The 13567-nt window shown below is 43.3% G+C and overlaps 1 protein-coding gene across 1 annotated transcript in view; it reads right to left on the bottom strand.

The window, feature by feature from the left end:
* DPP6 (dipeptidyl peptidase like 6) overlaps window positions 1-13567 on the bottom strand; it is a 676815-nt gene that overhangs the window by 76492 nt on the left and 586756 nt on the right. The window contains exons 13-16 of the mRNA XM_066584876.1: window positions 12522-12629; window positions 9993-10084; window positions 4221-4268; window positions 1269-1387 (exon numbers count right to left, since the gene is read on the bottom strand). Of these exons, the coding sequence (XP_066440973.1) occupies window positions 1269-1387; window positions 4221-4268; window positions 9993-10084; window positions 12522-12629 (367 nt within the window). The remainder of the gene's footprint in view (window positions 1-1268; window positions 1388-4220; window positions 4269-9992; window positions 10085-12521; window positions 12630-13567) is intronic.

The raw sequence follows: 13567 nt of genomic DNA, 5'->3' as shown, positions 1-13567 counted from the left end.
AAAGGGAGAGATCTCCCCTCCGTTCCTCCCCACTCTCCCCCGCCGTTCCCTGACCGCCGCCGGCAGCCGAACCTTTTCTCTCGAGCGGGCAGGTAGTCGCTAAGGGCAATGCTCGCTCGAGCAAATGCCTTTAGCGAGTATGCTCGCTCATCACTAGCTATTACTAAAAACAACAGGTAGCCCCCCAAAAAATGAGTCCTTCCACAACCCAATTGAAAGAAAAATAAAAAGTTATGGAGGTCAAAAAATGGTGACAGAAAGCTAATTTCTTTAAAAGGTTTTTTTTAAGTAGTACTGGATAAAAAACTACATAAATTTGGTAACTACATAATAGTACTGACCCAAAGAATAGAGATGACATGTTATTTTTACTGCACCGGGAAGGTTGTAAAAGCAACCCCCCCCCCCCCCCCCTCCCAAAAAAATGGTAAAATTGTGTTAGTTTTTTTTCTCATTTTTCCTCACTGAAAACTTTTTAAAAGTTTTCCAATACATTATAAGATACATTAATTGGTACCATTGAAAAATGCAACTCTTCTCGCAAAAAACAAGCCCTCATGTAGCTATGCTGTTGGAAAAAAAATAAGTTATGATTTTTAAATATGTGGAGGAAAAAAGTGAAAGAAACCCAGAAACAAACAAGAGCTGCAGCGAGAAGGGGAATTAAGGGGTTTTACTATTCCTTAAAACAGTTCTGTTCTTCCTTGTTGCTACTGACAAGGACATGTGACTGCTGCAGCCAATCACTGCTTATAGAAGATCACTGCTGTGGCCAGTGATTGGCTGCAGCAGTCACATGTCCTGGTCAGTAGCAATGAGGAAGGACAGGCAATATATATTGTGGGAAACCCCCTTTAAATGTGTCATTTTGCATTGAATTTGGAGAAACCGCTTATATTAGTTGTGTTGAACTATTTAAATTGTTCTTGTTTGATTGCAAAAAAAAAAAAAGCTGAAAGTTTGTAATTTTAGCAAATAAAGCTAATTTGCAATGCGAGTTGAATAATTTTGATTGCAACTGTAAATAGAAATTGCGAATATTCATCATTTCCAGGTGCGGGAAAACATCTGTTCCAGGAAAGAGTGATACTGTTAAAAGTGAGGCTGCAGGAAAAGATAAGTGCCTCATTTTATGTGTTTAGTGGTTCTTTAAAAACATCATCAGTGGGATTTTGCTCATGCAGAGATTTTATGGCGCATCCTGCGATCACGTATCCGTCATTAATCATGGCAGAAGACAAGTTAATGTATTGCTCCGGCTATAATACCTTCACATTTCAGTAAGAAGTACTCCAGGGTGTGACTGAACGAGGCGCTGACATAAGTACAGTTCTCAATCAATAAGCAGGAGATGCACTGACGGTTGAAGCTCCCGTTGGTGTTCGTACTGCGAAGAGAATGAGTCAAGTGTATCAGTCTGAGGTTACCAGATCCTCAACGAGCAGCTAGAATGGATACAATGTGGGAAGAAAGGCCAGAGAGTTAAGCAGACAACAAAGTAACGATTATCTAATTACTTACTCAATTGTAAAAAAAAAACCTCGGCAAAGCTGTCGGAGTGCGGAGCCTGGACAGATTAATTACTTACATCTCAGGGCTCACTCACACGGGCAGCGTATTAGGGCCCATTCAGACGAACATATTTGCAGAGGCGTTTACGTGACAAAATGATGCCTTCGTGTGGCGCAGAGTGTTAAGGCAGCAGTATGCAGTCCTAAGCTCTCGCTCACGACCTGAAGGTTGTAGGTTCAATCCCCGCGTGGTTCAGGTAGCCGGCCCAAAGTTGACTCAACCTTCCGAGGTCGGTAAAATGAGCACCCAGCTTGGTGGGAGGTAATAAATAAATTACCTGAAAGTGCTGCGGAATAAGTTGCAAGTCCCTTTCCCTTCTATTTTTATAGATCCTGTCTGCGCAAAATCTTTGTCCGCGAAGAGATAGGTCCTGCACTATCTTTGTCCATGTTATACAGACAGCTGCCATAGACTTCTATGGTGGCTCGATAGAAGGGAGGGGCAGGGACTTACCATGCGTACAACGCAGGGAAAAGAAGACAGCAGGCCCTAATTAGGCATTTAATTGCCAATCTATTCCACAGGAAATGGTGTAAACTGGCATTTTAATCGAAAAAAAAAAAGAGCAATCTGCGAGCGCGAATGTATCAGCCTCTTTCTTGTCAACTTTTAACTTCATTCATGTAAAATACATTCCGACCGGCGAACATATTTACGCATACGCTCATCCGAATAAGCCCTTATGCACATATTTTTCACGCACGTGTTACGCAGTCCTAAAAGCTCATTGATTTGCATTGGGCCATCCAGACATGTTTATGTCACACGTGAAAAAAAAAAGCAACATGCCTTATTTTCCCCGCGTAATATGCCCATTATACGTTACAGGAGCCTAAATAAGCAGTAAATATGTACGGTATGTTGCATGCGTATTAAACTGTGTACTGCGTATTAGGCCAAGCTCACACGACCACGTTCACCAGTGTGCCACGCATGTATTTCTCACACACAAGCAAACATCAAGTTCACATGCCGCTAATCCCAATTCACTATCTTGATGGGCATGCATGCATAAAACGTGTCAAGAAAGAACATGCAGGGTTTTTTTTTTTGGTTTTTTTTGTGGGGGGGGGGGGTATTTTGGGTGTATCATCTGGGCGGCGCAATTAAAAGTCTATGGAAGATTGGTACCACGCATTACAGGTGCCAAAACTGCATGTGCAATACGCAGTAGCATGCGTTCATGTGAGACCGGCTGTAGGCATGTAATACGCAGCCCCTTATGCCTCTGTGAGTGAGTCCTTATGTTGGCCAGGACATGTGACTATTGTAGCCAATCACTGGCCATAGCAGGTCCCTTCCGCAGCTAGTGATTGGCTACAGCAGTCACATGTCCCGGTCAACAACGACCAAGAAGGACAGTGTGGTCTTGAAACAATATTAAAGGGGTTGCATTATTGTTGCAAGTTATCCCCTATCCACATTATAGGGGATAAATTCCTGATCGTGGGGGTCTCACCACTGACCCGCTATTGATCTTGAGAATGGGGGACTTGTGTCCCATGTTGTCCTCACTGTAGACTTACTGCTCCCCCTGCAGTGAGTAAACTGAATGGGGCGCTGGTCAAGTGTGTTGACGCTCCATGCACTTTCAGTGGGACTGTGGAGAAAGCCGAGCAACAAGGGCTTGGGTATTTCCTTCAGCCCTATTCAAATGAATGGAGCGCCAACTGCGCATGCTCGGTCAGTGCTCCCTTCATTCTGACATGACTGCGGTGGGAAAAGTGACCTCGCAATGACAGGCAGAGGGGAAAATGAGGCTCCTGTTCTTGAGATTGGTGGTGATTTCAGTGTTGAGACCCCCACCAATCGGCAAATTATCCCCTATCCTGTGCAGGTCTCAGAGATGGAACTTGCATCTATCATACCTTCATGACCTATCCTGTGAATATGCTATGAATATCTTAGATGGGAACACCCCTACATTACCTTTAAAAGTTCATTTTACTGTAGAACGTTTTTACTGCTGCTTTAGGTTACTTGCACATGGGTGCAGAGGCGTAACTTGAAGCTCCCGGGCCCCAATGCAAAACTTGTAACAGGGCCCCCAACTATAATGCTTTACTCATAGTAGTGGGTTCCCTATATGGAGAAGAGAGGCCTTATGGGCCCCCTAAGGCTCCTGGGCCCGGGTGCAACTGCATCCCCTGCATCCTCTATAATTACGCCCCTGCATGGGTGATTTAAAAGTTGCGCTCAAGATTCTTGGACGCAACTCCCATCGGTAGCACTGGGCCCGCCCCCATCTGTACACTCTCCAATATGCTGAGCACCACACATTGACATGCACCATTCCCAATCGGACATCAATAGTACATGCTGTAATCTTTTTTTTACTCGGACACGCATTAAAATGAATAGGTCCGCTTTTCAGACCGGTCCGAAAATCAGGCGGAAGAAAGCCTGTTTGCAAGTATCGTTACGGGGACTTCACTGCCACACAGCTACTTGATATAGACATCTTATCAATAAGCTATTAACATTCATATTTGAGCACATAAATCATTCTATGCAAATTGAAAGCAGTGTTATATGATATATTATATCAATCAGTAACATTCAGCATATTATGTTCTTAGGTGAGATTTCCTAAACCTGCGCCCCGCAGTGACATCACGGCACAATGTAAGAGATCAAAGTCTATTTACCTGTATAACTGTCTACGCGTTGGGCCATCTTCTGTGCTGAGAAAGTAGCTACAGGAAATTAAAAATACAGATTAAAAAAGGAAACGGAGAAGAATATATGTCTTACATAAAAGATACAGAATACCAGCAGGTAGTTACAGAGGGAAAAAAATAATTACAGCCTAGAATGCTGAAGGGGAAACTGCGAAGACTTTGAACTTTTTTCCTTTACTCTCTCGGTCCCAAATCATTAATCCGGTTTCTTTAGAAACAATGTCCATGTTTGATCTGAAATCGCCTTTATATGAAGAGGATTATTTAATGCAACATGAAAAATACATCCTTTCTTTTTGATTATTTTTGCTCATCATTCATCTTAAGTAATTGTCATATTAATGTTTTTTGGTTTTTTTTCGCCTAAGTTTTAAGCTATATGAATCCCATCCTCTTTTATGGAGCAGAATTGTTAGAGGTGCAAGATGAAAAAAAGTTGCCAAGTGCAGCCGGAAGTTTCATTGATCTTGTGAGTTCATTCTCACTTAAAGGCTAAGGACGTCTTTGCTGAACTGTGTTGTAAATCTCTGTATTTTCACATAAAAAAATGTTAAAAACAACCAATTGCAAAAATGATTTTTAACTATTAACGTTCTATGCTTCCACGTGCTCTAATATACTGCTGTGTTGGGGGGATGAGATTTACGCAGAATCCATCACTCTGGCAGACTGATGCTAATGACAGGAGGGGAGGGAGATGTGTGATGTAAGGTTTATAGAAGGTGGAGGGGGAGATGTGTGAAATCTTACTTATAGCAGGGGGAAGTGAGAAGATTTAGCACATTATTTATCTAATTAATCAGGATTTACTCTACCTAACTACAAAGTGCTGGCTGCTAACTAACTGCTTGTGGTTCCGAGTGCTGACGCTCTCCTTACTGTGCCGGATCATCTGGCTTTGGTCTTGTAGCGGATGGATGTAGGCTGAGGCGCATATGAAGTGACAAGAGCAGTGAGAAGAAATGAATTATGTATGAGAAAAGAGCTGGGTGTCCCGCACAGTAAGTAGTGGGTGTCCGCAGTAAGGCTTGAGCAGTAAGTTATAGAATGTTACTTTGTAGTTAGGTAGAGTAAGTAATTTAGTAATTAGCTAAATTGTGTGTGTCAATACAGCTCCTCCCTTCCCCCTGCTCTAAGTAGGATTTCACACATCTACCCCCTCCTGTCATTAGTTTCAGTCTTGTAACTAGTAGTGTTGAGCAAACAGAAAGTTAAAGCGCTGTTTCTGGTCAAACTTTGCTAACAGTTCGGTTTGGCAAGAACCGGAACCTTGGGTGGTTCACCTTGGCTGAACCCAGTAGACATAAAAAGAAGAAAGGGAAGAGCTAAAAGAGGAATAAGAAAAGAGACGAAGAAGAGGAAGAAGTAAAATAATAAGATGAAGGGGAAGAGGAAGAAGAAGTAGGAGGAAGAAGGGGAAGAGGAAAAAAAGAAAAAGAAGAAGGGGGAGAGGAAAAAAGAGGAAGTGGAATAAAAAGAGAAATAAGATGAAGGCTTACTTCCTCTTCCTCCTCCTCTTTTTTTTCATCTGCTATTCAGTGCTTTTATGACTCTTAGTGTTATACACCAGTTATAAGGATATTGGTACAGTTGAGGTTTGGGTTGAACTAATTCAGACAAAACCAAATTTTCTGCCCAAATTCAGCAAACCAGCCAACCCAACTTTCGAAAACTTCCCTAATCACTAATCTCTCCCCACTCCACCTGTTATAGACTTGACATTTCACATCTTCCCCTGTTCTCCTATCATTAGTTCCAGTCACCCATCAACCTGCCTGACTGATGGATTCTGCAAAAGTCTCAGCTCTTCAACAGAACAGCGTATTGGAGCTCATGGAAGCACAGAAAGTAAACAGTTAAAAAATTGTAATAACAACCAATTGCAAAAAATGATTTTTATATTAAAATACACAGATTTACAAAAAAAAGTCAGCAAAGCTGTACATAACCTTTAACTAGGCTTTCCAGTTGTTGAACTGACAAAATTTGTGACATCCTTTCTCAGTGATTGTCAGACCTCAGTAGTCAAGAATCGGTGATTTAACACGCAAGGCGCTTTCTCTGTATACTACAGTAAGGGCACATTTTACTATGCCCCACTGTGACTAGAAATGTTGGCCTTTGTGATCATTTATGTCCATCCTGATGGAACCTAAGGATATTTGTTATTATTCGCTTTTATAGGTGTTCAGATTAGATGCAATGTTTAGTTAACTTTATCTTATGTAATAGGGAATAGCGTTACCAGCAGCAAGGCTGAATTATAGGGAGGGCAAAAGGGGAAATTGCAAAAAGGCCAACATCACCTAGTTCCCTCTGAAAGTTCTAGCAGTAAAACAATAGTTTTTTTTTTGCATATAATTTTTTGGATACCTTTAACCCATTAAAGGGGGATTTCCAGGACTCAGCTATTGATGACCTGTCCTGAGAATAAGTCATCAATAGATGATCGATGTAGGTTAGCCGCTAGAGTTACCTGCCATGGTCGTGGCCGCTTCAGTCCAAACCAGGCACATCACCATACAATGTATAGCAGCTGTGCCCGGTATGGCAGCTCAATACCATTCACTTCAAAAGGACCGAGCTGTCTCAGGCCATGTGACTGATGGACATAATGTCACATGCCTGAAAAGGGGACGTGGCCAGGGGCGTAACTATAGAGGGTGCAGGGGATGCAGTTGCACCCGGGCCCAAGAGCCTTAGGGGGCCCATAAGGCCTCTCTTCTCCATATAGGGAACCCAGTACTATAAGTAGAACATTATAGTTGGGGGCCCCGTTACAAGTTTTGCATCGGGGCCCGGGAGCTTCAAGTTACGCCTCTGGACATGGCCTCTGCAATTAACTGAACGGTGGGGGTCCAAAGCGGCAAAACCTCAATCATCAACTATTCATGACCTATTCTGAGGATAGGTTATCAATAGTTAAGTCCCGGAAAAGCCCTTAAAGGACGTGGCCTATTTTGGTACTTAAAGGGAACCTGTTACCTGCTTAAAACACTATAAAATAACTTATGGTGCTTATAGACCAGGTGATAGGGAACAGAGATCTGTATTTTTCATACGCACCCATTTCCTGAAGTCTGTCCACCATTCAATCTTTACAGAGTTCCGTGTATGCATTCCCCCACAGACTTGTATAGGAGAATGAATGCATAGGACTATGAAGAGTCAGATTTTCAGCTGGCGCACGGACTTCGGTGGCGGGCGCAGCAGGAACCAGGAAATGGGTATGAAAAATACAGCACTTGGCTCCTTGTCACCTTGTCTAACAGCACCATAAGTTAGTTTATGCAAGTGACAGGTTCTCTTTAAAAAGTATCTTCCCATGATGGAATTCTACAAACCGCGGCAAAATCCGCCTCTTTCTGCTGCAGATCCGCAAGCAGATTTAGCCCATTGATAGAGCTAAATCCATGTCAAAAATCACGACGAAAGATGTCAATTTTGTTGTGCTTTATAGACCCAAAATTCACATTGGAAATTCCGCAGTGAATTCTGACGTGGGAATATACCCAAAGAGACCCTCCTGTTTCGGGACAAATCTCTGTTCTAGGACAGGATAGGCAAGGTAGTATATTACCTCCAGTTCTAATTCAAGACGGCTGCAGCAATTTTCTAACTACCTAATGCACACTATACAGGGCTCTCTGATGATACAAGCAGCTCTGGCCAATCAGAGAAGAAGTATAGTGTATTGGTTGTGTAACACTACCAATGCACTGTGGAGAGTAGTAGGCTGAAGACTGTGCCGGCCATCTTGAATGCAGACTCACCGATCGGCATTGTTTTTACGGCGTTATAAATGACATGATAACATTTTTCTGCAGGTTGGAACAATTACGAAGATATCAAAATTAAATATATATTTATATATTGTTTAGGAGTTTTTTTTCTTGTTAGGAAAATAATTTACTTTTGGCATCATTTTTCCATTGACGGAGTTGCATGATGACTTGTTTTTATGGGATGAGCTTTCGTTTTCATTGATACCATTTTGGGGCATATATGACTTTTTAAATCATTTTTAATCTGCATTTAGACATTTTGACTTTTTTTTTTATGTTCACCGTGTGGGATGGAATAAGCGTTTCCTTTATTGTCCGTAATGACTATACCCTCATGCACACGTTAATTGTTGACTGAATGGTTCAGGGTGAAGATTTCCCCAATTCTATGCAATTCTCTAAAATCAGCTGAACGTGTGTGTATCCTTGTAGAGGAAGGGAGGGGGGCGAGCAGCCAGCAGACACCTTCAGGACTGCTTATCTCACACCAAGAACCCGATAAGAAAATTTAACCTGTCTAATTAATTTCTGCCCTGAGAACAGACGCTCAAGGTGCCTGAGGGCCTTTATAGACATGGATGCTGGAACCTGACGAAGACGGCGGGGTGCGCTGACAACAATCTCATGCCGATACCTGCTTTACATGTCCTTTACAGCTTAGGGCAACCTCCAAGAACGATGATAGAGGACTCTCTTTTTAACAGCTAATGCACAGCTTAGCACATAATGATGAAGATATGAAATCATTAGTAAACGCTAAAAATTAGCGCGTTGTCCAACTACCAGTCTTAGAAAGTTCTGTAACTTTGGCTAAACTGCTTCTGTCCGCTGGTTTCTAATTGACTTCCCATGATGTAATAAATGAGGATGGAAATAAACAGCTTTGTTATATTAGATTATAGGCGTCATCCTGCAACTTGGTTTATAGAAAGTGATTTCATTGCTTTACTCCCTTGATGTATCTAAGTCATGCATTTATATCATTTGCATGCACTTCTATGTCACACACTTTTAAGTTTCTTAAAGGGAACTTGTCATCAGTTTCCAGCAGGATAAACCAATGGCAGGTAGATATTAATGAAGTAGAGAGCATACCAAATCTGTTTTTGTTACTACGCTTAATTACGTGCCACCTAGTGAAAAGGACTTTTAATAATTCCTACAGTCCACTAATGAGCCCGGATAGTCTTTGTTACCTGCAGTGTGCTCTGTTACCCAGCCGCTCTGTCAATCATAGATGTAGATGAGGTCCCCAGGCTGCCTCTCCTACAATTATTGTAAAGCCAGTCATTACAGTCAATGGACAGACTGCAATATTAATGTTGATCAATAGAGGGAGCTCTAACACAGGTAGAGACTATGGTCAATAGAAATCAATGGAGCCATTATATTCTATAGACCTTACTAAGCATGCTCAGTAGGAATGTGCTAGAAACCTCCGGAAAAAGGCTTTGAGGAACTATATCAGAAAGCTCAGCAGAGCAGTAGTGTAGGACAGTTCTGCTGTGTTGAGGACTGCCGGAGCTGAGAACTGCTGCTGCCAAGAACCTCTTGGTCAATAAGCTGTCAGATCGCTCAACTTCAGGAGTAGTTTGCCCGACACAGACAGGGACTTCCATAGGATAGTAACCAGGTTGAGACCTCCGCCACGATGATGCTTACAAAGGGCAACCATTAGAGCTTTTCATTAACCGAGACACAGCTGCCAGACATGAAAAAGACCGGTCTCCAACTAGCTGGTGTGCACACACTAATAGGGACAATTACTTGATGGATTGTATGGCTCTTAAGACTCTGATTTCTCTAGACTGAGACAAGTTAGGTAAGTACAAAACCATAAAGAAAATGAATCCCAGCTCTGCAAAGGTCAAACAGCAGGATCGGAGTAGAAGTTAACAGTATAAAATAGAGAGAAAGGTAATATAGTGGACTTCGTAATGCTGTATATACTTACATTTTTTGATTTTTTTCATCATATGCCAGAATCTCCGTAACGTCCCAGTCTCCTGAGGTGATAGACTGTAAATTGTCATTACTGTTGTTCGCCTAAAACATGAATAAAACGGCTGAAATAAAAAAACACTGAAAATAATTTTCTGAATCAAATGCTATAAAATTATAAATATTGTGACAACCCGGGGTAAGTCAGCTCACGCGATCACTGCTCCTGGGTAAGATAGTGGGCACAAGAATTTTCAAGCTGGTACTACTACAACCATTCATAGTCTAAGGCCTCATGTCCACGGACAAAAGAAGAATTAAAATCCGCAGCGGATCACCCGCACGCGGATCCGCACCCCATAGGGATGCATTGACCACCCGCAGGTAGATAAATACCCGCGGATGGTCAATAAAAGTGAATTTAAAAAAATCTGGAGCATGAAAAAAAATGGACATGCTCCATTTAGGTGCGGGTCTCCCGCGGGGACGGCTCCCGCAGGCTTCTATTGAAGCCTATAGAAGCTGTCCGGATCCGCAGGAGACCTAAAATCAGAATTAACTCACCTGCTCCGGGTGATGCAGATCTTCCTTCCTTCGCGGCAGGATCTTCTTTCTTCGGTCCGGCGGATGTGCCCGATGCTTGCGTGCGGCACGCAGCCGGCATGCCGAGCGCATCCGCCCGGCCGAAAAAAGAAGATCCGGCCGCGAAGAAGGGAAGACCTGCACGGCTGCAGGTGAGTTTATTCTTATTTATTCTTCTTTTCAGCGCTCATGTCCCCGGGAAAGGAGGGACCCGCTGCGGATTCCCCATGTAGAATCCGTAGCGGGCCTGATTTTCCCCGTGGACATGAGGCCTAATGCCTATTATAGTCCAGCTATTAAGGGACCTTGCACACAGGACAGAACTGTCCGCAGGATGCAGCGCAGATTCCTGATTTTGTCAATTAGTGCAGATTTTCTGTGCTTTTCACTGCGGAATGCATTCTGCAGAACGTCTTGCGGAATTTCTGGCGTTTTTGTTCTGCAGACTTTAATTGGGGAATTATATCTCCTGCATCCGCAGCAACAATTCCGCAAGACATCCTTAAATAAGGAGCAGAAAACTTTTCAACTGCCAAAATTAATCTTGCAGTTTTGAAGTAAAGATGTGTGGATTTTATCAGGTGTGGAATTCAAGCCCCATAGGGATACCAAAAATGTCTATGTGGAGTAATTCCATCGCAAGCCGTTAAAATGTTCCTATAGGAAAGAATAGCTCTGCCATTGCCAGTCCCAAGCCTGGAAGAGGAAGGAGAAGGATTGGGGGGCTTGGGCAGCATCCCACCCGGGAAAATAAAAAGAAAGCAAAAAAAACCCCACTCTTGATACAAAAATGGTAAGAAAATAAAAACAAACATGGTCAAGGAACAGTGAAGAGTGTCTTTTTATGATGGTGGCAGACCAAAGTTGCCAAACAGCCATTTGTAGCTTGAGGTATGATGCCGCCTTCACTACTGAGTCAATAACATGCCCTAAGGAAAGAATGGCAAGAATCGCTATCTCATAGAATCCAAATAATGGGAAGCATCAGCAGGGAAGTCAAGAAACCACTTGATGACGTACATTTGTAGAAAACTTGCACTCTGCCATCCTTTTATATGGAATGATATTGGAACTGTTGCCTTTGACCATCAATGATGGCATTCTCTTGTCACCCAATGCGCCAAAAGGCATTTGAGGTCATAAGTAGTGATGAGCGAGCAAACTCGCTAAGGGCAATTGCTCGAGCGAGCATTGCCCTTAGCGAGTACCTGCCCACTTGAGAGAAAAGGTTTGGCTGCCGGCGGCAGGCAGGGAGTGGCGGGGGAGAGCGGGAAGGAACGGAAGGGAGATCTCTCTCTCCCTCTCCCCCCCCCCCCCCCCCCCCACTCCCCCTGCTCACTGCCGCAACTCACCTGTCACCCGCGCCGGCAGCCGAACCTTTTCTCTCAAGCGGGCAGGTACTCGCTAAGGGCAAAGCTCGCTCGAGCAATTGCCCTTAGCGAGTATGCTCGCTCATCTCTAGTCATAAGTCATCGGAAAGAATGGACGATTCTTGCAGAAGAATCACCCATTCTTTTCTATGACTTATGACAGAACAAAACTGAACCGAACAGTCCCCCCATTGACTATAATGTGGATCCATTTGATTTCCAGCCAGCAATTCAGCATTTTGCTGCGCTATTCCATCCTGTTTGCTAGCGGAAATCAGCAATGGAGGTGCTGAACGGAACATCCAACGCTGATGTGAAAAAATCCTTATGGCTATGTTCACGTGAACGTAGCCTAAAACCTGTCTGCAATCCCGAATCACAATCCGTACTTAGACCTGCGGGTTTTGGTGTGGAATTCCACAGCTGTGGATTTGGCTGCGTCCTGCAACGTAATTCCGCCCCGTGTGAAAAGTCCCTTAGGTTTCTACTAATGGCATTGAAGACCACAGAACAGTTATTTTGACAGCCCCTCCACCACAGTAAGGATTATACCCTCTTCTCTTCCCATTTCTTGCAAAGCAATGTCTTACTTGTGATGAAGAAACAGCAATGTGGTGAAATTTCCCGCGACCTAACTGTGGAATTGCTCTCACAAAGAAGAACTTTCTGCCGTCCTTTGAGAAGATTGGCTGTTCATTCTGAAATACAGACGAGATAGAGGAGTTAGCATTCATGAGGCAGAAATCAATAGTCTAATGGTTCAGCTAAACACTCGAAGCTGAGCTGTATGAAAAACAATTGCGTAGCGTTAACTGTTATTACCCGTACTGTAGTCTCATTTCTTGCAGCTTAATGATGCCGCGTGGGTAATATGCAGCGGCAACATAACTGTAAGTCCCTGTCACATCAGCTTTACTAGGAATCTGATCCTGTTGGCGCTCGTGAGGAATTCTAATGGGGTATAAAGTGACGGAATTACAAAGAAAAGCAAACTCAAACATTCACTGAATTAGAGACCCCCATCTAGTGGTGTTGGACCTCCTTTGGGTTTCAGAACCACAGAAATTCATCGTGGTGCAGATTCCACTAGATGATGAAATTGTTCTGCAGGAATATCGGCCCCTGCGGACAGGAAGCTTCTTGTAGTTGCTGCAGATTAGATGAAGGTGCTGATATGTTCTGACCAGCTGACAGGAAGGATTCACAGAGTCATGCTGCTTGTGCAAAGTTCTGACCTCCCATGAACAACAGAAATCTGGATGCATCTGAACAGGTGATGTTTTTCCACAATTTCCTACAATTTTTGCATTCTTTCATCCTCTGGAGTCTTATCTTTCTTTTTCTATTCGACACAATGGAGCTGGAACTGGTCAACTGCTGTTGTAGCCCATCGATGCTAAGCAATGGCGAATTATGCATTTGGACTCGTTACTTGGAGCACCAGCATTGTATTTAGCTGTTCTTGACTGTGCAGCGCCCTCGTCAGAACATCCTCCTCTGACCCCTTCAAGAAATGAGTTGTTTCCATCCACAGGATCCCCTTTCAATGGATGTTTTTCCTCAATCACACCATTCTCGGTATACTCTCCACCTGGTAAACGAGAAAACCCCACAAGGTTGGCAGTGACATCCTGGC

This window comes from Eleutherodactylus coqui, chromosome 12 (genome assembly GCF_035609145.1).
Source record: "Eleutherodactylus coqui strain aEleCoq1 chromosome 12, aEleCoq1.hap1, whole genome shotgun sequence".
Classification (NCBI taxonomy): Eukaryota; Metazoa; Chordata; class Amphibia; order Anura; family Eleutherodactylidae; genus Eleutherodactylus; species Eleutherodactylus coqui.
This window is presented reverse-complemented; position numbering and strand designations above follow the sequence as displayed.